The sequence below is a fragment of the Sciurus carolinensis genome, chromosome 4 (assembly GCF_902686445.1).
Source record: "Sciurus carolinensis chromosome 4, mSciCar1.2, whole genome shotgun sequence".
NCBI lineage: Eukaryota > Metazoa > Chordata > Mammalia > Rodentia > Sciuridae > Sciurus > Sciurus carolinensis.
The window spans coordinates 70,090,656-70,118,345 of record NC_062216.1 but is presented as its reverse complement, the minus strand read 5'-3'; the positions used below and the strand labels follow the sequence as shown (position 1 = coordinate 70,118,345).

Sequence of the window (27,690 nt, the reverse complement as noted above, 5' to 3'; positions counted from 1 at the left end):
GGCAGGCAGGGACAAGGATTCCCTGAATCTGGAGATAGCACTGCAAGTTTCTAGCATCCAAGCCACTCCCAGCCAAGAGTGAGTTGGCAGCCATTAGGGGCTATTACCTGAGGCCCAGTGATAATACCAGTGACTGACTCACCTTACCAAGTGGAATGAAGTTGCTAGTTTATAATCTGGTTGCATGGGTAGCACCCGCCCCCAAACAAAACAAAACATGTCAATAGCTCCTTGTTCTGTAAGGACACAGAAGCACATAGTGCTTTCAGGTGAGGATTTGGTTTTTCATGCCACCACCAATTGTTGCCAACAGAGTTCTGACATGAGACAGGTATATTCCATTCTGACAACTGCTAGCCTATAAATAAGTCGACAATGGCCACAGAATTTAGGTCAAGGTGAGTTTATTGTCCAAATAGCATAACCTAATTTTCAAATCCAAAACCATTTTCAAATCCATCTTCAAATCCATCTTTAAACTAGTCAGAAGAACAGATTACTTTTTAAAATCACTTAACACTGAACAGATAAGACCTCTTAAAAGGTAAGCTGACTTGTATCATGTCACCATCATAGCCAATACATTTTTCCATACTTCCTAAAACACTTTTTTTGTTCACACTGATCATGCTACTTTAGCACTTTCTAGCATCCCGACCAAATAAACACCCACACCTCTTATAGAGTACACTGTGAGAGAATAACATTGACTCGATATGGCACCACACTCATTTTAAAGCAAATAAAAAAAGAAGAAATAATAACCCAAGACAAGAAACTATATCTGAGAGAGAGAGAGAGAGAGAGAGAGAGAGAGAGAGAGAGAGAGAGAGAGAGAGATATCTGAGGTACATGGTACAAGGGTAATGAACATAATGGAAAAAATCCAATGGCCTGGTGGAGTTGCTGGGGATGTAAGAGTTGCCAGCAATAAGAACTAAAACCAATTAAAAATAAGAAAGAAACTTTTTTTCAAGGACAGGCACCTGTCAAAATATATTGGACACTGTAATGGCTACAGTCAGTAAGGCACTTTTTTCCCCAAAGTGAGCTGCAGGCAAAGGATGCACACTGCAGTTACAGCGTAGCTGTATACATTTGCTGATGGCTTCTTAAAACCTGAGCCAAGAATAGGGTCTGATAGCCCAGCCAAGTTTAAAAGCAGAGACGCACAAGTATAGGAAGATAGTTCTGGCTGAAGTGACTATTCTGGGTTGTTTAGAATCCAGAATCATCAAGAGTCACATGGTCTGGGAAAGTAATAAACATCCTCTCAGATCTTCCTACCCTATTTTGTACAAGTGGATGACTGCACTGCAGCTCTTGAAAACTGCTCCAAGTCCGCACCAGTGGAAGCTGCGCTCAACCTATACCTACAGAGGGTTTGTTGGCTTAAGGGGACTTTACTGTCTCGGCATCAATTTCCCTTTTAAAGCTATTCCCAAGGTTGGACTGTCTCAAAGATAAACAAAGAGGAATCCTTTTGGCTTAGAAGTTAACCGGCTTACTCAGACTTCCTTCTTCCTCCTACCTCCCATTTCCACACTACCAATATTACCTTCTTGAACTAGAAAATTAATATTTACAGGACATAAGGTGCAAGTGTATTTCTTCTCCCAGCCCTGTCCTCTGTGGCCCATGGAGAGAAAATTCCCCTGCCCTCTTTGAGAAAGTCATCCAATCCTGCCTAATTGGAAAGTCATCCAATGTCGCCGGTCGGTCCCATAGCTCCCAAGGCTCAGCCTGGAGAGACTGCAGGAAAGCTCCTGAGCTCCCCCTGAGGAATCATCTACCCTGCTAGCAAAGGGATGCAGAGGGAGGCAGGCTCGGGGAGCTCCATGTATGCCCCGGACCTGGCTGACGAAGACAGAACAGACCCTCCAGTAGAGCATGCAGACCAAGGGTACCCTGGCTGCAAGACTTGCCGTGCTCTGGGGCAGTTCAAAATGAAGAAACCTCTAAGAGCAGCCCCTTCTGGGAGGAGTACATGCCTCTCAGCACCTGGGACATTCAGCCGAGAACCTCCCCTTGCGTTCTGCAGGATTCCTGGCTGTTATGAACCTGCATGGAATTTTCTTATGCTTAGCATATATTTTTTGGCATGTTAAGATCTCTTTCCCTTACAATTTGGTCAAAACAGGGAAAGGATTAAAATTTGGCAGGCTGGGGGAACGACTTAACCCCCACTGATGGAGAAAAAACAAACTAAAGAATAGACAACAAGGTAGGAAAAGAATAAATTTGGAATCCCTTTATTGGGTGGTGAGAAAGAGAGAAAGAAAAGGGGGTGGGGAGTAAGTTCAAATCAATCCATGGGGAGAATTGAACCCCTCTGGGACAAAAACTCCTACCAAGGAGATCAAGATCCAAGGAGAAGGTATCAGTTACTCAAATGCATCCAGGATTCCTTCTTTGTGTTAGCAGGGAGCTGGCAGAAAAGCCAAAGAGCCCCATACCTACTATCACAGTAGGCCCCAAGGATGGGAAAGGGGGAAAGCTTAGAAGCATCCAGTGTCACCTGGGCTCCTGGAAAAGTGGACAGTTACAGACTGTGGGTAGAGTCTAGTGGCCTGTTCCTTCCTTATCTGTCAGGTTCTTTCATTTACTGCTTTGTTTAAGACCAAGGTTTGGTCACTGTTAAATGAAGATGCACCTTGTTTTCTCATTGGGCTTCAAATCTCCCAAGAACTCTAGGCATCATGCCTCCTGGTTCTGTGCGGCAGCTCCCCATCAAACACTTGGCTAGCTACTGGCTGCTCACCTTTCCTCTCCAGAACTTCTGAATTTACCACCCGCTGACCACCAGAAATTCCCTATCATTTCAGGGTTGCATTAACACAAAATCCTGAACCCTCCACAACACACTTCCCGAAACCAGCTCATCTGGAACTTCATCTCTACAGAGAAGCAGCCCCCTTGCCTCCTTTCAACTTCCAGCCCTTACTCATCATACCCGTTTTTCCCATCATGCCATTTCAATGTGATCCAAAACCTGCAAACCATTTATTTAGTGCCACGTGGGGAGAGGACCTGGTCCTGCACAGAGCTCACCTGCCGCAGTCCAGGACAGAGGTGAGAGAAAGAAGCACCACAGATACTGCCCGCTGCAGACTCATCCACCCACAGATTCAGACCGTGGAGAACCACAGAGACTATTCTAAACCTGGGGTGTCCATGTCAGGGAAGGGGAAAGATAGAGGAGGAAGTGGGAAACTTCCCAGATGAAGGGGCCTAAGCAGACAAAGGCCCTGCTTCTGAAAGGGCTACAAGAAGAGGATCTCCAAACAGCCTGCTGGAATTCTTTTTGTTTCCTGACACCTGGTGCCATGTGGGAACCAAGAGTTCTTAGTCCATTGCATGAATGTTCGTGTTGAATGTCTGCCTTGAGGGGAGGGAGGGAGGATCCCTTGGTTCAATGTATTTTTTCCATCATGATGAGGATACCGGAGTCAAAATGGGAGCCTGATGACCTTCATGACTGAAAACGTCCCCAGGTGTGAGACTGGGGGCCAAATCTCCCCTGCCTTCCTGAAGGGGCGTACTGCCCCTCCAGCCCCGCTCTATTCCTCACTGGAGTGGGCTCCCAAGCAGAAACTGTACGGTTGTGAGGTATTATGAAAACAAAAACTATGAATCATTGTCCTTTGTACTTATTGATTTTGTCCAGTAAACCTGAGGTAAAGAATACTCTGTCTTTGAAGAATGTGATCAGAGGAAACAAAACAAAACAAAACCGAAAAACCAAAAAGGAAAAAAAAAAAAAAAAAAAAAAAAAAAAAACCAACCATGAATATGCTACCAGAAGAAAACGAACTATGGAAGGGCTTTTCCAGTACGAAGAACTCATATCTCAACCACCTACTTCAGGACTTGGAATTTAAGCAGTAAAATAATATATTATAAAAATGTTTATAAAATAGCAGCACACTCTGTGAAACATTACAGCTAGGTACTGTTAATGTGAATAGGATGAATGATCTTAGCTTTTTAGCAGCGCAAAAAAAAATAATAATAAACTGAACAAAACAAAACAAAAGATAAGAGACCCTTAGATGATTCTCCATCTTCAACCCTCATTCTATGAAACAAGGCAGAATCTGCACATAATTCTTCAAAGTAGCCCTGTTCTGATTTGTTTTTTTTTTTTTTACTTAAAAAAAGGCAAATCTTTAAACAAATAGCTTCATTACCTGTCAATTACAATTGTGCAAAAAAAAAAAAAAAAAAAAAAAAAACCCTCTGCTAACTGAAATGCCTCTAAGAAGTGGAGGGGAGGAAATTCAAGTACACTGAATACAACTTTGCAATAAAATTAACAAAAAACGGAAAAGGGAACAAAATGCCACACCCTGATGTTTGGCCGTCTGTCTTTGCACCAGCAATAACTTTTTATGTCCAAAGGAGAAGTATATAGATGGGAATTAAGATCCTTCTACGCCATCAAAATGGTAACAGACCTTTGATTTTAGGCTTTTCTGAGGAATGGTGTGATGGGAATATTAGCAGAACAGGTTGTCTCTTGAGCCCTGGCCAGGGGTACCAGAACTATGTACCAGAGAATGCCAGATTCCAGAAGTAAAGAGTAACCAGACTTGGGGCAGGAAGGGAATGGGCAAAAAGAGAAGAGGGAAGGAGTATTCAGCACGATTTGCATAAACCATCCCATCTATCCCTCGGGAACAAATTTTCAAAGTGCTTTTCGAATGGAATGGTTTATAACAATGCTAAACTGTGGAACAGACATGCCAATCAGCACCAAAAATTAGTTTTTTTTCCTAATAAGGGATGCCAAGGTCATCTCACCCTCTTCCATGCAAGAGAAGATTCCATTCTAGATCCCGCCCTTGGTCTCCATCTGCCTCCATTTCAGATGAGTTTTGGTTATGGACCATAGCTAAATTTCCCCATTAGATAACAATATGGTGGTGTCTGCAATGAACCATGTTTGGAAGAAGAAGCAGGAAGTCACCAAACATGAAACCCAGGAGTCAGTCACCTGTGTCCAACTGGCAAAACCCAACATCTTTTTTAGGTAGCAGCTACTGTAGGTAAGAGTAGGTAACATAGAGATCCAACATGGCTCCTGTTTTAGGAACATGTGGTTAGGCGTGAAGGTGCTTCTACCTCCAAAATGGTCCAATCGTGTTGACAGGTTGCGTGGTACCCCCTCCCCGTCATGTCCCTCCTTGTTTCTAATTCCTTCTTGAGTTTGTTGCTTCGCAATCTAATCATGCCATAAATGGCGTACACAGTTCCTTGCAATTATAACTAAAAGGGGCATATGCACTAGTTCATAACATGTAAAACAGAGTCTCCTCTAATTTGTTCCCATGTTGCAGGCGTACATATTCTCTAGCTACTCTGTAGGTTTTCCTGTAAGCATTTTACTATTGCTTTTACATAATCAAATGATAACTTCGCATATACAAGGGATTCCCTTATGTTGTACTTTGAATAGGCACCAAATGCTTTTAATTATTCCGTTTTTATAGGACCTTTTTCTCTCACTTCTAAAAGATCTTTAAATGTGATCTAGGTGGGGGCATAATTTTATCCTAAAACACAAAGAACAAAACATAACCAGAGAGAAGGAGAGAGCAGGTGATGGATGCGCCTCTCTCCCTGGGCCCGAACGGCAGCCTCACAGGTCGATGTCCCGCACATCCGTAGGGGTGGTGGCTTGGTCCAGTTCATCCTCTGACTTGGATCCATCACGCTGTTCCTGACGGAACTGCTGCAGGCTATTGAGCAGCACAGCCTCGATCTGCTCCTGGCAGGCTTTGAGACAATCCTGGGAGGAGAGGGGTCCAGACCAGAACAGTTAGCAGGATGAGCAGGGCACAGGGCATTTCAGGAAGGCACACATAGTTCAACTCACATCACTCCAGGCTCATTTTCCAGTAGAAGTAAATGTGAAGTAAAGGAGAGATGAGGCTAGTGCAATTCCACAGAAGCTCAGACCTCCAAGCAGGGTGTAAGAACTAGCAGCATCAGTTCCACCAGAGAACTGGCTGGAAATGCATCGTCTCCCTCAACCTAGACCAGGTTAATCTGAATCTACATTTTAGCAGGAGCCTATGTGATTCTTATCCTGAAAAGCACTGACCTAAGATGATAGTCCACTCATAGAAGAGAACTGGCTGTCATTAAGGGACCAAATGGGAAATCTGGATGCTTTCTGCCTGGGGAAGTTGGGAAGGTGGCAGGGAAGGAGAAGCCCACCAACAGAGCTGTTATTAGCCAACTCAGCAACTAAGAAACAGAAGGGAGTTGGTAGATTGCCCTGTCCTGACCCTCACACAAACTGTGTAAGTGCTTAAAAACAAAACAAAAAGCAAAACAAAACAAAAATCTTGGATTTTTTGCTTATTTACCACTCCCTTAATGCTTATAAAAATACAATACAGAATGTTTACAAAACTCTGGACACTTGAGTTTGTCTAATTTGGGAATAAGCAAGAATTTGTAGGGTTGCTTTTATTAGTCTATATTTGGTAGGGAAAATGTAGAGTGAGTCCGCCCCAGGCAGAAGCTTTAATAGCTGGGTGACATGGAATGCAATGGCAAGTCATGGCTGTCACTAGGAAGGGACTGTGGCTGTGTTACTACCTGGGATGTGAGCTGGAGAAACCACTCTTGGCAGGTATTTTCCAGCCTCCTTCCACTGTGAGGCTGCCTTTCTGTGTTTCTGAAGCAGCACATTCGTATGGAAAATACACTGAACTGAACATCCCCATGTCTTTCCACAGTTTAACACACATTTCCCTTCTGTTTCCCTGTGCAGTTTTCACCACCTAGAGGTTGCTATTTTGCCAAGCGTTACCTTTACTTTCCAAAGATCTAAAATAAAGCTGGAATTGAGTACTGAGGAACAGAGTTTCCACTACCCCCCAATTTTCCTTTCCTATCTCTCATCTATTCCACATTTCAAACTGCAGTTTTTAATGAAAATTAAGAAAAGGAACAACAGCAGACTGAGGGCAGAGGGCAGAGATGCAGTATCACCCAGAACGTAAGAATCAGCGCAGGAGGGAGGGTGGTTATTTGCTGCTGACCACCACATTTGCAGGCAACGGTCACATTATTTAACTACTGTGATCTCAATCTCCCCATTTGTCAAATCAGAATGAACTGCTCAAAGCGAAACAGTAACCAAGGTAATATATATGAAATGCTAAGCAGTAGCCTGATAAATTAATATTATTTTTTATGCATTGTAGTGAATCAGTCCTGGAATCTGAAAGAATCCTCCCCCCCCTTTTTTTTTTTTTGGTACTAGGGATTGAACCCAGGGGTACTGAGTCATAGCCTTGATCCTTTTTCCCTTTTTATTTATTTATTTTTAATTTTGAGACAGGGCATCATTAAGTTGCTTAGGGCCTTGCTAAGTTGCTGAGTATGTGATCCTCCTGCATCAGTCTCCAATTCCTCCAAGTCCCTGGGATTATAGGCATGTACCACTACATCCAAGCTCCTCTTTTTCTTTGAGCAAGGCTTCAGTGTTGCCCAGTGTTGCTCCAACTTGTGATCCTCCTGCCTTGGTCTCCCAAGTAGTGGGGATTAAAGGAGCACACCAAGTCCAACCTGGATTTCTTTAAAATGAGGTATGGATTAGCATTTACTCAAGACTGGCAAAGGATGTGCTGGGAACAGAAGGGGTTGAACTAGGCCTGACTGTGGGGGCTCACTGTGTAAGCTCAAAACTGAGATGGCATCAGGAACTGGCACCAAGGATCTAACACCTCTCACATTTCTCTGTGGCATCTCCAGTTTCATTCTCTACCCTGCCTGACACCTTTCACGAGTGATTAGGAATCTGGGGGTCATAGGTTTCCCTGTCGGGCTCCTCACCATGTTCCTTCTCCAAGGCTCACCTGGTAGCATTGGATCCACAGGTCACGACTTGCTCAGTGGGAAAGACTGAAAGCCTGTTTCTAGGGGCACTTGCATTTCAGTAGAAGGTATCTGAAAATGTTAGTCTCACAATCTAAAAAATATTCATCTTAAATGCAGAGTCAAAGCTAATGTGAGGGTTAGTACATAAAGTCAAAACTACGCTGGAATATCCTTTAGGAAGGTCATCCTACATCAGTGAGTGCAACACCATCAGCTTTTCTTCTGGAGCTGAAAAACACAGTTCTTGCTCCATCTGAGCACCACAGGAAGTAGCTGATTCGTGCTTTGAGGTCAAGCTGTATGGTAGTACCTCTTCAAACCCCCAGATCATGGTACGAGGAGATGTCCACCCCAGCAATGTGAGCAGGGTTGAGAACTCCACCAACAGCATCAGGTCTCACCCACCCCCTTCCTGCGCATGCTATTGTTTTCTTCTTCCTCTTTTTTCCCTTGTATAGAATAATCAGCTGGATCTGGGAAGTTAGTGTGTGATGCTCCTCCATTGTGCAGATACTCCAGGAAATGTCAAAGGGGGATGTTTAAAAATTTTTTTTCTAGCTGGATGTGGTAGTACTGGGTGGGTGGCACATGCCTGTAATCCTGGTGACTCAGGAAGCTGAGGCAGGAGGATCACAAGTTAGAGGTCAGCTTTAGCAAGATCCAGCCTCAAGAAATAGAAAGGACTGGGGATGTAGCTCAGTGGTAAAGCACCCTGGCACTTTAAAAAATCTTTTTTTAATTTTTTTTTTTTTTTTCTGGGAGGCTGGAGGAATGAAATATAACAACTCCATGCCACAGAGGTAGTCACTATATATTGTCTCCAACTGTACACTTGTCCATGGGAGACAAAGCTCACCCAAAGCATAAAGTCTCAAAGCTTTTGTGATCAAAGGAGATGGCAGGATTCTCATTTGATTCAGAGACTCTGTGTGTGTGTGTGTGTGTGTGTGTGTGTGTGTGTGTGTGTGTGAGAGAGAGAGAGAGAGAGAGAGAGAGAGAGAGAGAGAGACAGAGAGAAAGAGAGAGACAGAGACAGGGGGCAGGGTGGAAAATGTTGCAGTGGGGTCATTATCTGTAATTGGACGTCACATCCCAAGAGCCCCAAAGCAGGAAGACAAGAGAATGCATGGGACTGGGGTGGGGGAGGTGGTGCTCAGGAGGAAGGAAGAACCCTGCCTCTAATCCGGCCACACTGCTGGTGCAGGGAGGCCAACCCAAGACTGGAGTTAACGTTTCCAAAGAGGCAGGACTGTCAGATGACTTACTGAAAAGAATAAAATCACAGAACTGGAGAATTTGGAGGTTCCAGAGGGATTTGAAGAGCAAACAGGCAGATGCCATAATTGTCTGGCCAGGGAACCAAAGCCTGGAGAGGTGAAGTGGCTTGCCCTCTGGTGACATCAAGTGAGCCTGGCTTTAGTAAGGGCAAGCCTCCAATTTCAGGGTGTTCTTCCTATACTTCTCTGTTCCTTCTGGGCTCTCATTAAGGACATATAGGCCAGAAAATCTCCAAGAAAGGGAGACACGGTCCAAGGGAAGGTGGTGACAGTGCCTCCAACAAAAAGATGCTCCGTGCTTGCGAGGTGCAACAGCTCTGGGATCTCAGCTTTCTGGCAGCCTCCAAAAGCACCAGCCATTGTGCTAAGATGCCCCAAATTAAGCTGATTAAAAGGAAAGCCATAATGCTCGTCTGTCAGCCCAGACAGGTGGCACTCCACAGCGCTGGAGGTCGGGCACCCCTCCAACTCCTACGATGATAGGCCCCCACCCCTGCCCCCAGCCCCCAGCCTCAGAGCCCTGACAGCAGCGTTTGTGATCTCCAGCTCGTTACACGGGCCTCTGACTTCCTCTGCTTGCTGGCTCCAGATCCGTGCCCTGCACCCTCCTCTGCCTCCATGAATGGGCTGACGGAACTCCTACCATTAGCCCTCAGTGTAACTGCATCACTCCATTGTCACCACACACGCACTGCACTCAACAGGGGGACAAAGGGCTGAATGAGCCCCAGACCCGTGGCCAACTCAGGCAGAGACAACTTAGGAAACTATCTCATTCTTCCTTTCTTCACAGGCTGTTTGGCTTATTTCCTTGCATACCAAATGAGGCCGGCAGAAGAAATGAGGCAGGGGAGGGAGGCAGAGGCCCCCACTTGTATTCCACCTCCCCGCCCCCAGCTTGCCCTCCAGCAACTCCTCATGAGGTTCCTGACCACAGGCTCTGTAAAGCCCACAAAAGGCACAGTCACTCACTGGGATACCGTGGAACAAGGTGTGCTTTGAGCTTCTAGCGGAGGGGAAGAAAACCCAAACTGGGTACCCCACGCATGACATGGAGTGAGACTTCTTTCACCCTGCAGCTAATTGTTTTTTAATTGCTCACTGACAACCAGGGTCATAAAATTCCAGGACGACCCCCAGGAAAAGATATTCTGACATCTTCTCTGGGCAGGATTTAAGATGTGACGAAGAGTTTTGACGTAACTGAGATGGAAAAGGACAAATATAATGAGCAGATGATAAGCATCTGTACCTGTTCTGATAAACATCTCCCAGTAACTTCATCTTCACAGCCTGAGAGCCTCCATTCCACTCTTTAATGAGCGAATGGGTGCCATTACATGTGAAAATTGACTTGCTCTGAGATCAGGTAATGTTCAGAGGACCCAGACCTGTAACTCATACCAATATAAAATATTATATGTCTACATATTATGTCTGTCTATATGTATGTATGGTTTCCTTCTGAAAGACACAGGGACACCAATGAATGAGACACACTTGAAATGCATCTGCCTCCCTTTGTCCTTCACTCCTTCCTTCCTTCCTCCTTCCCTCCCTCTCTCTAGCATCACTCCCCAATGACTCTGCCAGGGGCTCTGGATAAAGAGCTGAGTACAAGTTGGGTCTTATTCAACAAGTCCTATAGACAAGGGGACGGTGAGGTAAACGCTGGCACGAAGCTCAAGCACAGTGCCGAGGGGACGGAAGAGGAACCCCGATTCTGCGGGGGCCCAGGATGGTCAATCTCTCCTCTCAAGCTTACCCTTGGCAACGAGAGGCTCAGCCGAAGTTGCCTCTGAAAAGCCAGCCTTGCTAGCCAGCGTCTGTTTTTAGCAACTCTTATAACTGGAAGGAAAAAGTACTTAAAATATACCACCCTCTGAGACTTTTCTTCCCTGTAAAACTGTCAGGCTTCTCACTCAGCTTTCTCTTTGGAATGGAGCGTTCCAGTTTATTTTAGCAACCAGATGGAGCAACAAAGACCCGCTTCCTCAGAGCTGTGTGGGTCCCTCCTAACCAAGCTAACTGCCGCTGGCCAGTGGCACAGAAACTTGTCTGGCCACCTCGGATGAATCAGGGGCACCTGGTTTCAAAAGTCTGTCCCTGAAGGATTTGTGAAGTGAGAGCGAACACCCTAAGTTTGAAAGGATCATAAATAACAAGGTGCATGGGGCAGCACTGGACTGGGGGTTCAGGGGCAGCTCTTCCTGAGTCGCGTGTACTAGGGGGCAAGCCGTGGTCCAGGGTGTGTGTGTACTTGACTTCTCCAAGGAGAGCTCAACACAAACTTGCAGGCGTCTCACAGCGCAGCCTGGGGTTGTCATACACACACACAAATGTGCATGTGCTCTGTATGTATAGAAATTATTGTGGTAAAACACACGTAACATAAAAATCAACTGTTTTAGCCATTTTCCAAAGTGGCATGAAGTACATTCATGCTGTTTTTCACCAGGAACACTCCATCTCCAGAACTTCTTCGACATTCCAAACTGAAACTCTCTACCCATTAAATACTAACTCCCCATTCCCTCCCCCTCCCCCAGGTCCTCAATTCCACTTCTATCTATGAATTTGATTATTCCAGGTCCTTCAGACAGTATTTGTCTTCTGTGCTTGGCTTATTTCAGTTATCGTAATACTTTCAAGACCCATGCACATTGTAGCATATTATCAGAACATGGTTTTCTTTTTAAAGGCTGAATGATATTCCACTGCCTGTCCATACTACCTTTTGCATCTGCATTCCAAAGACATTTTCCGTCACCCACCAACTTTACATGGCTAAGAGGCCCACATTTTGCACTAGGTCTCCTGAGTTCCTTTCTTTGAATTGCTGCCCTACTGCATTTACAGTTCTTAACATATAGTTCAGCACACCCCGTTCATCTATAATCTTGACTGGGAAGGGTTTTGCATATTTTACCTTTCTTGATCCTCTGTATACTTGCCAAGCTCCTTGAAAACCAGAGCCTCATCATCTATTTTCCATGCACCATTCACACACCTGCCCCGACTTCTAGTTCACTGCCTGGGGACCATGCCATGCTCATCTCTATACAGTCTGTAACAACTGGGCCTTCACTAAACACTTCCAGAAATGAATGGGCAGGAAGCGCCCGAAATACACCACTTCTTGATTCATGGCAAACAGAGCTCAGGAAGCAAAACTCACCTCCCTCCAAATGCTAATGCGTTCTAAATTCTAGTCCTTTCATTCTCCTTCACTCTGCACTTCAGCTCTTCAGAGAACACAAGCTGATGGATAGGAGGAGCACTTAGCACTCAGGAAGCTGCTCATACAAACAGTGCCCAACCCAGAGCGGCCCTAATCTTTCCACTAAAACACCCCTAGGGAGAGAGTGAGCATGCCTCTGGGTCTCAGAGGTAAGCCTGGCATTTAGAAGTCTCAAATGTTTTTCTGAACTAGTGGTATAAATTTTACATTCTATTAATGATATTCATGCTTGGTTTTTAATATTAAAATTTTTATCCCCAGTCCCATTGTGAAAACAAGGCAGAAACATGCATCCCCAGTTAAGAAACGAAGCACAGGCCCCTTACAGAAATGAAGTGCCAACTCAATAGCTGTGATTTACAGGACAGCTAAGGCAGCCCTGTAGGCATTCAGCCCAGTTTGAGGGCTGACTGGAATGGACTGGTTGCATGGTATCTGGAAAGGGCAGAGCCTCTCCAGTATGACATGGCAAACTGGTTTGCAGTCACAAAAAAAGAAGGCACCATCCAAGAGACTCAGTGGCAGCCCCCAGGAGTGACTTCTGTCCGTGTGACTAATAAGAGGGGACAAGGAGAGATGTGGGAGAAGGCTGGAGACTGGGTGGGGTGATCAGTCAATCAGAGCAGGTCTATAAATATCAGAAGGAGGTGACAGCGCCTGGGGGTCAAACTCCTGCCGTGGACATTTTTGTCTCTGGGGGTCGAGGAAGGGCTGGTCTTCAGTGGGTGGAAGTTCTAGTTCTAAGGAGATATTCAGAAAAGGAAGGAAGCGGGCCGTTTCTAAAAATGTTAAGTTCTGCTCACAATTTTTCCCTGGGGAATTATTAATAAAGCACATTTCATGCTGCACTAGAGGGCTCTTTGCAATCCATATTTTGGAGCCCTTGTTGAAAAAGCACAGGTCTTGGGAGTTAGCATTTTTAAAAGAATACTTAAAAACTGTTTCAGAGAAGGACCTAGGGTTTGTTCCATCAGGCCCTTCAAGCCTGCCATTTCTCGGAGCTGGCAACAAATGCCATGGTAAAATATCGGAGGGTGAGCAAGAAAGCCTGCAAGCTGCTGCCTTGGGCTCCAGGTTTAACCTTCTGTCAGTGTCCCTTGAGGAGGCAGCAGCCACAGGCCTGTTGATCACATGATCCCTTAACTCAATACATTCCCATACGGGGCATGCTGAATTCCCCTAGAACATCCGGAGGGTGTCATCGTGAAGTTCCCCTGCATTCCTGAGCCTTTCCATGGTGATGCACAAGGGCCTCAGAGCCAACACCCCCTTCTCCAGTTGCCTTTCAACCAAAGACCTTTTTCAAACAAGAAGATCACAGGCGCTGCCTCAGGGGCGGAGTTTCCAGGCTGGAGCCAGAGCTTGGAGGTTTGGGTCCCAACTCTGTCACTGCCTACCCCCCATCCCCCACACCCAGGCTCATTCCTTTAACCTCTGTGAGGACTATGGAAGATGTAGCCACTGTCTCTGTGTTCTCTCAGAACCCTCCTGTCCCAACCCTTTTGAGGGTTGCAGGACTGCAGTTTCCTTGCCATTGAAATCAGGGCCTTACTGAACCCCAGTTTCAAACCCTTTCTTCTAAGGAGTTCCCAACCCTAGCAACTAGAAGCAACAGCCTCTGGGCTGTCCACACAGAATGGAAAGAAGGCTACAGCTAATAATAGTTTGTTTAATGTGTACAGCACTTTGTCTTTTAAGAGTGCTTTTGAAGCTGTTACCATATTGAACAAAAGGGAAGTAAGAGACAGGAGCGGGGGAGGCTTGTCAGAGTGGATACCATTCTCAAAGGGAAGCCTCCTAAGCCACTGCAGTCCACAGCTCTCTCTAGCTGTGCCTTCTCATGGGGCCTAGCCACCTCAGTGCCTGTGAGTAGACTGGACGTTCTCCACTGCAGAGCGAGGTGGTCAGACACCGTGTACATAAATGGAAATGAAGTAGTAATTCGGAACACTGAGAAGCCCACTGCGTAAGGAAACTTAGATAACAACCCTCCCCTTTTATCAGCTTGCTGAGTTCTTGTCTGGATTTTATGGCAGTCAGGCTTCAAAACCTCAGAGACCTCACCTACTGAATTTCATATGATCTTAAATGTCGATCTCAGAAAACAGCCCCTAGCGAGCGTGCGCACATGCACACGGCACACACACACACACACACACGCACAAAACCTCCCTAATCCACCATAATCAAACCAATGGCCAGCGGCCTCTTTCCCAGAGCTGAGAAGAGACTCCTTAACCAAGAAGGTGTCTGCCACCTACCACATCTGTGTTGGTGATCTTGGCCAGCAGCTCGGTCAGGGCATCACAAGTCAGAGAGCTCACTTCCTCGTCCTGCTGAAGCCCACAGATGGCTGCTCCCACACTTCCAGTTGCAATCATCGATGGTGGATACATGGCGAACTTAAAGTCTGCAAGAGATGAGAGGCAGGAGGTCAGGGCACAGAAGGGTCCAGGAGCTCGCAAGCCAAAGCTGGAGACCTAGCTGCACAAGTGGCCCCTGACTCCACAGGCACATTCTCCCTCAGCTCCTTCCTTCTGGACAAGTCCTTTGTCTGTCACTCTATGACTGTTGCAGATTTTAGATGGGAGACTGAGGCAGGGAAGGAAGAAAGCCTATCTGAGTACACAACAGCAAATCATGGAGGGCTCAAGGTCCCTGGTCCCCTGAATCCCACAATCGCAGGAGGGGTCAGCATGTGCAAGGTACTATTCTTGGCCCTGGTGGGGGCTCCAAGTTGAAAGAGACACAATTTCCTCTGGGGGTGATGTGCCAACAGTGCAGAAGAGGTCTGGGACTACAGTAAATTACCCCATGTGCCCTAGAACTGGGATAAGCCAAGGGCTCTCTGTATTGAAGGAGGACAAAGAAGTAGGTGGGAGAATCAGGTAAACTTTTAAGAAGAGTGACAGTCCCCTTGTGATCTTACCATCTTGCTAGTATGGCTGGAAACAAAAATTAGTTTATAAATACAAGTAAATGAAGTGAGAGAAGCAGCAAAATAAGAGATGGGGTGAATGGTGGCTGAGTTTCACACAGTTCTCAACTTCTAGCCCCACATCAAGGATCCTTGGGACATCAGGACAGAGTACTTAAATCAGGCAACCAAGATTAACCACTGCATCCCCATTAAACCCTCTGTACTTCCAGCTCTCCAAGAGCAGAGTCAGAGGTTGATCTCACTCCGGAGGGGACAGCCTGGGACACCAAACACTCATTGCCCCCTTAGTTCTCTCCGAACAAGCTAGATGACTATGATCTCACAGAGGATCAGTTCGTCAAAGGAACATGACAAGAGCTGCCTCCTGTTATAGCTGCTAACAGATATTAATACCACTCACAATACCTTCCATGTTTTCCCTGTTTAATTCATGCACCAACCATAAAAGGTGCACAGGTAATACCCTAATGCTGAGACTTTAGAGACTTTATAATGCTCCACCCCTGCCCTGCAATGTTAGAGGTTATAGTTTTATTACTCAGTCCTCGAATGGCACAAACTGTTCGGTGTGCTATCTCTAGCTGTAGCACAACTCCAGTGAATTTACTGTACGCAGAAGTAAAGGTGCATGTGAGGTGGGGGGTCGAGCACAGAAGGGAAGATGTGTCACATTGTATTGTGAAAAATTAGTTTGCACCTACAAAGCCCATTCCCCCCTAGTATTTCCCCTTCTTCCTGTACAATATTGCAAAAGTATATTCTATAGAAGCGCTTTTAGTGGGGAGCCCACTACCGCAAGAAATCTGTAGTACTCTTAGACACACTGTGGATCAATGAACCATGCACATACTTCCCCTCCCATTTCGGCTGAATCCCAGGAACACCCTGCAAGCCTGGCTGTAGGTCTGTCTCTCTCCCTGGCTTTCCTTCCTTTGCCATTACCATTTGCACCCCGAGGGCCCTATATCATGGTATTGCACCCAGCGCCTACTGTCTGCCAACTCCGCCTGTGCCTTCTCTGTGTCCATGGATGGTGTGACAAAGCCAGCCTCCTTGCCTCCTGCTCTGCTGTAGGTCTCCTCCACGTGGGTCACAGGAGAGTGTTTCTCTGCCCAATAACCTCGTTAGCTTCCCCCTGTGACATTCAAAACACAGAGGAGGCAGCCAGCCCATGGCCCTCTGCCCATCAAGGCCCTGGGTGAGAGCATCTGGCAGGGAAGGGGCAGGGAAGTACCCCTGGCCCTCCCTCCCCTCCCTTCCTGGCCACAGACTGGGAAGCACACGTATCCTTGCCTATCTTTGTTGTCCCACTGCTATCAAAACCAGCTCCTGTTCAGCACGTGAAACCAGCAGGGATATGTGAATAGTCCCAGGATTCAACAGGTACAAGACCTACACAGGGGTACTCTACATTCTTGTTTCCTAGGAAAGTGCTGAGGGGAGTCCTCCCGATGGAGTCTATGATGATGTGTTCTTACCTATTCCAGGCAGCAAGTATGTAAAACATACATATGTAAAACAATTGCTTGTGCTCCAAAGAAAACACCCATTTCTTAAACCTGGGGAACCAACTCTTTACACAGCAATACAATACAATGTGCTTTATAAATGGCTAGGTATGTACTCCAGGGAAACTTCTAAGGACACTTTTTTCATCTACAGATAAGGATAACAATTGTACCTACCTCACGGTGTTGTTTGAGGATCAAATAAAACAACCCATGCGAGAGCAGTGGTAAGCATCCATCCTCATCATCACCTGCACTGTTCTGACTATCGGAACTTCCTGTGGGGTTGTGAGGGACTGTTCTGGCTGCTGCAGACTCTATCAGGCATCTCATGGGGTAGGGAGAAAGGCATCCCAGGGTTGCAGGCGGATGCAGAGAGCAGGCCAGGCATGATGAGGGCCAGAAAGAATAAGGGCTCTGTGCTTCCCAGAGAATCTTTCACTATCCAGTTGAGTATGTGTCCCGGAAATGACCTCATCGAGTTCCCAAAGCCTCTTACTGCTTTGTCGGGAGTGGCAAAAACTGAGGCCCCACAGGGAATGGAAAGAGCCTATGATGAATGAAAGACGTAAGTTGGCAACTCTATTTCCAGTGCATCCCACATTCATTCCAGTGTGGATCACCCGGAGCCAAGGGGCAATACCCACACGTGAGGAGCAGCAGATGTTACCTCCTCCCAGCTGGTGAGGGGTCAGAGGCAAAGGACACAGATTAAGGAAACCCTGGCTCTGCAGACAAGCACTAAGGGTTGTTTGTCATGCTGGTGGTGATGATGGTGGCACATCAATAAAAAGGACCTAAAATTCAGAGGTCTTTCACAGGTGACTGGAAACCTCAAAAGGTTAAATGGTTTGTACAATGTCATTCACTGTAGGTGTTGGGTCTCAAATCAAGATGGACACTTTTGGACTCTGGATCCAGAGCTCTGCATAACTTACCAGAAACTGAAGAGTTCCTTGAATTTACCTCCCAGACACAGGGTACTCTTTTCTAGCACAAGCGGAAGAAAAGTCCAAAAGAAAGAACCCTAGCTCAGGAGCCCAGGGACATGGGTCTTAGTCTAGCCATGGTACCTGCAGGCTATGTGACTTCATACACATTGCTTGACCTTCCAAGAATGTCAGGAGATGTTGGGGTCTTAGGAGTCTCCCAAATCTTAACAAGGGCCATGAGAAGTGCTCCATATTCATCAACTTGGCATCTGCCCTTCTTGGTAAGATTTCACTGGAGAAGGAGGTCTGAGCTAAAGAAACCACAGAGTCTATGGTCCTTTCCAGTAAGTTTAACACCAACAATTTTTGGCTATGGTTGTCAAAAAAAAAAAAAAAAAAAAAAAAATCTAGAGTGACTGCTACGCTCTTGTTCACCACTAGGGGGCGAAAGACATTTGTTCTAAGGCTTAAAGAGACACAGGAAACCCAGGTCTGTTTCCCCCCTTCCTCTTCCCCTCCTCCAACTTCCAGCCAGGTGGAAGTTTAAAGGGCCAGAACCCAGGGTACTCCATGGTCAACCAGTAACACCAATGACGTCATTCGGCAAACACTCATCTGCTATCCCCAGAGTTCAGCACACCCTGTCCTCAAGGGGCAGAATTGTCATGACAATATAACTACTTATAACAATTTAACCCCAAAGCCTAAAGTGGGAGGAGAAGGAGAGGGGGCGATTGGAGAAGCACTCATTCATCTTATAGTCAGATGGGAAGTGAGACGTGCTTACAGAAGAACTGAGACTCCCAGTTCAATATACCACTTCCTCTCAGCCCTGTGACCTCTCCACTGTGGAGGCAGTTCAGAGGCTCAGGATGGAAAGGTGGGTTTCAATTCTTCCTTCTTGGCAACCACTGAGACAGATCTCCTGCTCTGGATCAAGGGCCAAGTCACTGAACTTTGTCCTCTGGGTCACCACAGCTTGGCCACAACTTGGGGATAGAAACCAATGAAACACCTTTAGGTAAGACTGGGAAAATTCAGAAAGCACAATGGATTATTATCGTCATCACCAGGGCTCAGGCCTTGGAGGGGGGGCTGCTCGTGTGTGTGTGGCACAAACTCCAGGAAGCAGCCCCTTAAGGTAGGCTCCTAGTGCAAAAAGAGGGAGATGCAGCGTCCCTGGGGAGGGAGCAACTGCATCCCTTGCACCAAGATCAAACTCGATGCTACTGGCTCTGCTAGACTAACTGGAACTGTCTGTTGAGTATATGTGTGAAGAATTTCCCAGCACCTAAGTGTGACCCTACTCATCTCAGAGTGTCTTCTTTGCTCCTTTGCTGTCCTGGGAGATCTGACAGCAGAGCTTCCCAGGGGAACTGTCAATTCTGCTCACCCTGTACCATTCTCTAGGAAAGAGAATGCGATGCCAGGAGGAGTTAGGAAGGCCATCACCCCGTGCCAATACCTCCACTAACCAGGACCAGCCAGGAGAGACACCAGGCAGCTGGAGGCTGTCTCTACCCCAGAAGCCACATTAGGCCAAGCAGGAAAGAGAAGGAGAGGACTTCTCAGCCTCATCACCATCTTACCCCCAGAGCCCAATAAAGGAAGAAGACTGACGACCCACTACCCTTCCCGTGGCCCCTCTGTGCTCTCCTGTGCCCTCTCTTCCCCTTTCACACACACATGCGCTCTCCATGCAGAACCACTGCCAGCTCTTTCACAACCAACTTTTCCCATAAACTAGCCACACAGTCCGAGGTTGGCCACCTACCATCTTTCCAGGACACCACTGCCCTCACATGCAGCTATGGGATCCCAAGACCCCGGCTGCAGGTGCTTCATCAGCTCCGAGGCAGAACATTCAGGACTGGGTGAAAGGGAGGCCTCTGTGAGAGGCCAGACACAGGCCAGCAGCACCAGCTCGGCCGAGGGGCATGGTGGTTCCCAACTTTTGTTACCCTGCAGCCTGCTGCCTGCCAGGCACAGTCCTGAGTACTCACTCATTTTTCAGACCCTGGCCCCAGGATAGGGCAGCTCCTCTCCCTGGGAGGGGGTTTCTTCCAAGAAAAGCAGCCCTTGGTGTTTACAGATTGTCAGACCAACTGCCTGTCATAAACCTCTATGCAGTGGGGATTCCGTGTGACTCAGTCACTTGCACAAACCCAAGGGCAAATCAGGGGAACAAATGCCTGGTCAGACAGGTCCACCTATCTTTTCTGTACCCAGGAAGCTTCTGAGGACCTTTCTCTGCTCTGACCCTGTCCATGCCTATGGCTTAGGACTTGACACAGTTTTGATTTTGTTGGAGGTGCACTTTCTCTTATCTTTCTTCACTTTCTGACCCAAGCTAGCTCATGGCCCCCAAAAGGCAGTGTTCATGACACTTCATCTCCCTTTGGACCTCTGTCTTCAGTCCCTGAATCCCAGGCTCCCTCTTCTGGCCCCATAGTTGGCAGCCACCCCAAGGATCTGGGCAAGAAGGCCAAGAATGGGGGATGGGCTCCCCAATTTTAGAGAATGGGCCTATGGCTTATTCAGAATGTGGGGAACTGCCCATGCTCAGCTAATTCTTCCTAGTACCTCTGCCTGGGATCAGAGATCGGAGAGGAGAAAGGGGTGAACAGATTCCAAAAGATCTGTCAGTCAAGACACAGGTCAAAGCAAAATTCTGGCTATCAACAGCTGGGCAATGGGGGAGTTTAGGATCAGGGGTCAGCTGTCCTAGGGTCACAGAGAAAGGACTAGCTGACCCCCTCCCTGACGGAGAATCGTGACAAGAGAGGAAAGAGAGCAGAGCCTGGGAGACAAAATGACAGGTCAACAAGGGACTGACCTCCAGGGCCCACCTCAGACAGCAGGAAAAAGGAGGGAGGTGAAGAAGGGCTGCCATCCAAAAGGCACCATGGCTGACGGGGGCTTGCAGGATCCGTCCCCTTAGCTGGAGGAAGGGCAACTGACTCCACAGGAACACAGGGTGCATGCGCATGCCACCAGGCCTGCGCAGCCCGGAAGGACCGAAAGAAATTCAGTAAAGGGAAACCTATGCTCTGGACTCCAAAGTAGGAGGTTTGGAATCTTACACTCAAGTCAGCAAACACAGAGCCCCTGGGCCGTGCTGGAAACAGATGAGGGAAGCTGGAAAAGTCAAATCAACATATCCACCTTAGTCAGAACAGGTAAAATCAGAGTTAAAAATCAGAGAGGGGGTGCATTTTCACAATGAGTACCGTGGCACATTCTCCTACACATCTGGTTGCGTATACATCCTTTCTGATTTTAATTTTCCTAACTACACTGCAAAAGCTATAGGATGATGTATCAGCAGGTACGTTTTGTAGATGATGTTGAAGTTCAGAGAGGTTAGTTTTGTAGATGATGTTGAAGTTCAGAGAGGTTAAAGAGTCTGTGCAAGGTCACTCCGTGACAAGTAACAAAGTCTGACCTTTTGACTGTGGACAAAAAGCATATACACTATAGCACATTATATAATCATCTGCACAAACTCATAATAACATGTAACAAGATTTTAAAAAGTTAACCCCAAGTCCCACCTACACAATTCAACTACACCTGGCAAATTTGAACCGAACCTCTCCAAATGGTTAGTTCATTACCTAATGTTTCTGATTGTGAAAATATGAACTCTTGACCTCTCCCCTGGGTGGTTAAGCCTCCAGGGTCTCCTACTGTGGCCACTAGCAAGGAAAAAAACAGTACAATCGGGCCAAGGTTCAACTTAATGAGACACCCTCAAACCACTGCTTTTAGTTTCTATTAGGAAAATGCAAAACAAATGGATCAACAACAACTATGTATCGATCAGTGGGATCCCAGTGTGGATAGAAAAGCCAGTTGCAATTGTTGTGTCAAGGGCTACAGCCAAAATCAGGAGGCAGGGAGGGCACCAGAACCTGGGCTTCAGAAAGTGAATCCTTGCTGAAAGCCAGCAAGGTTCGCTCCTCCACCCAGCAGAGGCAACAGTGAGAAAGCAGTAAATGCCCTCAGTAAATAGCATTTCTTTCGTCTCTCGCCACTATCGGCGCAGGCAGCACATTTATCTTGACGTTGCTCCTTTAACCTATACTTGCCCCAACCCCCTATATTTCCTCTTGGGCTTATCTCCAAGCCATCCTTTTCCTCAAAAGATTAAAGATTTAAACACAACCAGTGAGCAGTACACATAATCTTCAAAGAGCACTTTAGACATCATAAAGAGCATTTTAACAGGCACTAATTTTTTTCCCTTACCACACCTGTCCTCATAAACCATTTATGAGTTTAGCGTGGAAAGAGAATATACCAGCTCTGATAAAGTTAAAGAACAAAGAACTCAAGAATGAAACCTGGGACTCTAGGTTGCTCAAGACTCCCTCCTCCCTGGAACACCCAAACTGGCATGAAAGTTAGGACCTCTAGGACATGCCCTAATGGGCTCTTCTCCTTCCCTTGCTCCAACCTTTGAGCAATGTTCCTTACCAGTGGCACACAGAGCGATGAAAGTCTGGGCATGTTTGCGGATCAGAGACAACTTCTCCCTCTGCTGGGGCAGCTTGCGCAGGATATGCTCAATGAAGTCATGAGGGGTGACAGCAGCCAGATTCCACTTCAATTTGCCCAACACCACCAGTTCCCACTCCTGGTGAGGAAGACAAGGAGAGGACAGCAGAATAAAAACTCCATAGGCTGGTCTGGTGTGCGTGTGGTGGGGTTGGGGTCAGACCAGTTTTAACGATGCTCATTAACACGGGGCTGCTAGATTGTAAGGAAGGTCTGTTTGTCAGTATGTCCCTAGAGCTTTGAAGTGGTTGATGGCTCTTCTTGTGCTACAAATGTCAGGCTATGCTGAAAATAACTAGAGTCCAGGTAGCTGTTGCCAAGATTCTATTTTCTTGTATTTCTTTTTCTCCTTGGCTCCCCATACCCCCACCCAATCCTCACTTCCATGAAATGCAACTGCCTGCCCACCCAGAAAGTTGGGCCTACAGTAAGATATGGTCAAGGTCATTGTAGTCCTTTGAGAATAATTTATTGCACATATCTCCATCGCTGGACTGATAGTCTTTTAAATTCTCATAGAAAAATGATGCCTGCAGATAAAACATAAAATAAGCTTCCTTGGCCCAGCTCCTTGGCAACCTTAGCTGGCTTTTACCTGGTGCCAAAAAGTGCTATTTCTCTCTTTGCTGGTAAAAACTTTCTCCTTTGACATATCATGTAGAAAACTTGGGGATGACATTCAATCCTTTCACCTAAATGTCGCTACAGGTCTTTGCCCCTGTAGCTAATGGTCATTTGAAATTCCATCTTGCAGATGCAGGTAAGGTGGAGGTGTTTGTCAGGGTCACAAAACCCCTCTGCCAAATGCTGGGACAATGCAAACATGTCCTTTCTGGGCCTCTCACCAGCAACCCAGCTGATGAGAAACCTTGTGACTCTTCAAGATTCACATGGGAAATTGTGCTCAAAAGGAAACAAGCCGAAACCAAAACTTTAAAAATTTGTGTAATCAGAGGGAAAATATGCCTATCAGTCATATCAGGTGCAGAAGATTGAAGGGCAAGAAGGACCACCACCCCAGTGCATGACTCCTCCTAGTCACCCCAAGAACACCAGATTTCTTGCATTCGGTAGGCTCAGGAATAGATACTGAACCACAGCACTAACTAACTGGCCATGTGGCCTGCAGCAATTCCTTTTCCTTCCTTGGGCCTTTCTCGTCTGTCAAAGAGGGTGGACTCTTCCAGATCCCAACTTCTGGGATAAAGATATGGGAGAGTAAAACAATGTTTATTTGGAACAATATAAATTAGCTTGTATGGTCCCAGAAAAACTGAGGCATCTCGAAGAATACCTGCAGTCTGCCATCACATTAAAACTAATGAACCAAATGGAAGATTCTTTTTTTTTTTTTTTTTTTTTCCTGCTCTCTCCTGATAAAAACAAACTGATCCTTAAGTCTGATCATTTTTTGTTCCCGCAAGCTTTAAAATCTCCCCTGGCTTTATGCAGGTTAGGGTGAAAACTCAACCATGACTGAGTATGTAATAACCAGGGTCTTCGAAGATGACTTGAAATCCCAGGCTTTCCTTCTCACAGTGAAATTGTGAGGACAAAGCACTCATCTTGCACCATTATTAAAGGAAGCAGATCGCCCAGAAAAAAAGCACCTTTCTGGGCCTCTCCAACCAAACCAGAAGCAGCTGAAATCTGGCAGTGGTTCAAAGGTGAAGTCATTCATGCCCCTCTCTGCATTCTCTGCAATTCCTCCCCCTACCTTATGCATGTCTGCCAGTAGATGGCAGCATAACCCCAGAAAGGAAGGTTCCTCACAAAGAGCTCAGTTCAAGAACCCAGTCAGTCTGTGGACTTTATGCAGGCCCAGGCCCTGCCAAGTAAGGGGAGGAGGGGGCAGGAAAAGGGAAACCCCCTTTCTAAGAAGGGCTGATAAAGGTGTGCAAACCACCCAAGGTGAACCAGGGAGTTATGATTTCAGTACTGCTGAGATATGGCCATTTAACATATGAAGCTGCAGGGGGGAAAATATTAGATTGGGTGGGGAAAAGGCTTCTTGGCAGAAAACCAGAGCCAAGACAGGACCTCCTGGGGCTGTAGAGAGGTCACAGTTCCATTGGAGCTAGGAAACCAGGCCTCAGACTCCTACAAAAGGCCAAATTTTGACTTTGCTCAGAAATCAGTGTGTTGAGATTTAGTGATCAGCTACTACCTGTTGGTATCTTGAGACTTTATCAATGTCTTAGACATTACCTTTGATCTCCAGGTTCTTAGGAGACACCCTGCAATACATTCCTATCCTGTGAACACATTTCTATACTGGAGAAATCAGACTATTTTCTCAGAGTTCAGTGTTTGAAAATTTGGAACTTAATTAAAATATTATCAATTAATTTAAATAGTCCATGCTTCCCCTACACATACACACACATACACACACAATTTCAAGTGAATTTCACCAACACAAATTTCAATGAGGATCTTATTAGTGGATCACCATGTAGCCTAAGTGCTTAGGTTCATTGCCTGGCACATAGTAGGAACACAAAGAACAGTTCTCTCTTATTCAAAGAGATTTTTCCGTGTGAAAACTCCAGTGGTGGGGTTATTCCAGATCCTAGGAATTTGATTTGGGACTGGTAAGTGAAAGGCGTAATGTTAGGCCAGGACAGACCAAGAAGGAAAGAGTAGAAAGGGAGGAAGGAGACAGTCATTACCAGCAGCTCCTGGGGCTTGATGGAATTGTCGGTGTAAATGCACAACTTTTCCGCAGTCAGCGGGATAGTTTCTTTGAGCTTGGAGGCCAGGAACATGCAAACAGCACCCAGAAGCTGCAGATGGGTCTTCGGAGTGGGAACCCCAGCCAAGAAACGGTCCAGGTAATTCATGGCCAAAGGGAAGACTTCCTCTTCACACTTCTGTTCCTCACAAACCTATAAAGGGAGTGGGCAAGGGTGGGGGGAGAGTGAAAATAGTATCAGAAAAAGAGAAAAAGGATGAAAAAGTATCATCTATGGAAAAAACAAAAAGATTAGTTTTCTTAAGGGGGGAGGGGAGTAAAAAGTGTGATAAGAATAAAGAAGAGAAAACTGGAATAAAATCCGAATAGACCACCCGTGCTTGGGTATTTCCATGAAGCCAAAAAAGGGGGCGAATCTAAGATCCAAGACCCCGAGGCAGAGACCAGCTCAGCTGCCGCCCGAGGCTCCACCGCGCTCCCCTTGGCTCCGACTTCTTTGCGCACTCTAACTCACTCACTCTTTTTTGGATTTCGTCATCTTTTCAAAAAATCAATAAAAATATTCTGGAGGCTCCGGGCGTATCCTTCTTGGTCTCATTCGGATCCCCAGACCCTGCTCTATCATTCCCGACAATTGAAAAAAAATGCCCGAGGGGGTCCCTGCGGCCCAGGGGCCGCTATTGGGGGGGTGGGTGGGGAGAGGTGGGGAAGAGCGGGGGAGGGAGGGGAGGAGGAAGAGCGCCGCAGCCGCGGCAGCTGGAGTCGGAGGGGGGGGACGATTTCAAAAAATAATTAAAAATCGAGGAAAAATCCTAGAAAAGCCCTTTTGGCGTGAAAATCCCAAAGAGGAGCCAGGCTTCCCGAAACGGAGGTTTTGGGGGACGGGAAGGTCTGTATCTGGACCCCTGGGGCTTTGGATCCCGAGGGGAAACTTGAAGGAGTGAAGCCGCGGCGGGAGTGTCCGGCTGCGGCCCACAAGGGCAGAGACTAGGAACGTGGTGCCGAGTTGGAGGAAAGACGGGAACAGGGAGCCCCGGAAAGAGGCACTGGGGGACTCTAACCTCTTATTTAGGGGTGCCCTGATATTACCCCAACACACACCTCCTCCTCCCCCTCATTCTACCCCACCCAAATCTCCGCACTGAAGAAGGTGGAAAGCCAAACTGTAAGTAACCTTTGTGAGTTGGGGGCTGGGGGGAGAGGGCAGCACTAGAAGTGGGGTGGCCGGGATAATGGGGTGCGTAGGGGAGCGGGCGACGTTTTCCAGCCTTTCCAACTGGAGTTTGCAAAGCAACATGGCGAAACCACGGCAGGTCCAGAGCTGTGCATACGTGGGCACACAGTTCGCTCGGCAAAGATACCGAGCGAGGTTTAAGAAGTGGTTCTTTTGGGTTCCCCTAAAACACGCGTTTCTTCAGTGCGACTTCCGGGGCTCCTGAATTCCCCGTTTCTTTCCTCCTCCCTCCTCCTTCTTCCCTCCCCCTCCCCCCTGAAGTGCCAACGCGGAGTCGCGACCACATGCGGGGACCCGAGGCTAGGACGAATTTGCTCCGACCTTTTGGGGGGGCTGCCTTTTATTGTGGGTCACGATTTTCACGTTCCTATTCCCTTCTTCACGGTACTGAAAAGAGCCGCCGCTCAGCAAAAGACAGGTCGGAATGGGGGTTGGAAGACGAGGAAGCCACATGCAGGCATAGGCGCGCGGGATGTTCCCCCCACCCCCGCCCCAGGACAGCCTCGTTTCTCCCAGATTTTCCTCCCCCTCCCCCCGCCCCTCAGTTAATCGAGCAAGGAACGGAGTTGCAGCCACGCGTCTCGCCCTGGGGCGCGGGGTAACCTCACGCACTGTAGCTGGGAGGCCCGCGCGGGGGTTGCCCTTTCGCAGTTTGGGTCCCTGCGTGGGGGGCCAAGAATCCGGGTGGGGCTGTGGCTCCTAATGAACGTCGCCTGCACACCTACCTCCAGCATCCAGGTAGCCACCATCCTGCGCATATATGGCTGGATATCCTTCTGAACGCACTTGAAGTAAGAGCACTGTGGAAGGTAGCGCTCCTCGATGGTGAGCAAATTCTGCAGGACGCGGTCGTCCAGCAGGTTGCGGTCCGGCACGGCCCTGCGGACAGGGTCCACTTCGCAGCACAGCAGCTCCATGGCCAGCCGGGCGACTCCTTCTCCTGATTTCTCCGACTGGAAAAGTTTTATTTTATTTTTTCGGAGGGGGAGGGGTGTGGGTTCCCCTTACCTCCTTCCTTTGGCAAAATCGGGGGTTTTCGGGGAAAAGATGAGGGCAGAGAGAGAAGCTGGAGGAGAAGAGAGGAAGGGAAGGGCGGTGGGCGAGCAGAGCCTCGGGGGCTGCCTAACTCGCACCGGTCCTCCCCTTCAAACTCGTCTTGCTCTCCCCAGCTCGCTCTTCTCTGCTCTGAGGCAGTGACGCAAGCTGGCTGGGCAGTTAGGTCTCCTCCCTCTGCCTCGCTCCCCTCTCCGGTTCCTCCTCCCCTTTCCTCCCCTTCCCTGCCCTCTCGTCCCTCCCCCTCCTCCCTCCCTCCCTCCCTCCTTTCCCCTCTTGTTATTAAGGAGAACAGCAGCTGGCCCGACCTAACTTCAAACGCGGTCCCCCGCTCCCCCCTCGCCCCTCTCCCT

At 47.4% G+C, this 27,690-nt stretch overlaps 1 protein-coding gene across 1 annotated transcript; it reads right to left on the bottom strand.

Moving 5' to 3' along the window:
• Positions 1-387: 387 nt before the first annotated feature.
• Ccnd2 (cyclin D2) lies at positions 388-27,472 on the bottom strand. The gene is made up of 5 exons (XM_047549493.1): positions 27,010-27,472; positions 25,028-25,243; positions 22,275-22,434; positions 14,676-14,824; positions 388-5,791 (listed from the first exon to the last, which is right to left on the bottom strand). Exons 1-5 carry the CDS (start codon positions 27,199-27,201, stop codon positions 5,642-5,644), a joined length of 867 nt encoding a protein of 288 aa, XP_047405449.1. The 5' UTR covers positions 27,202-27,472; the 3' UTR covers positions 388-5,641.
• Positions 27,473-27,690: the final 218 nt, after the last annotated feature.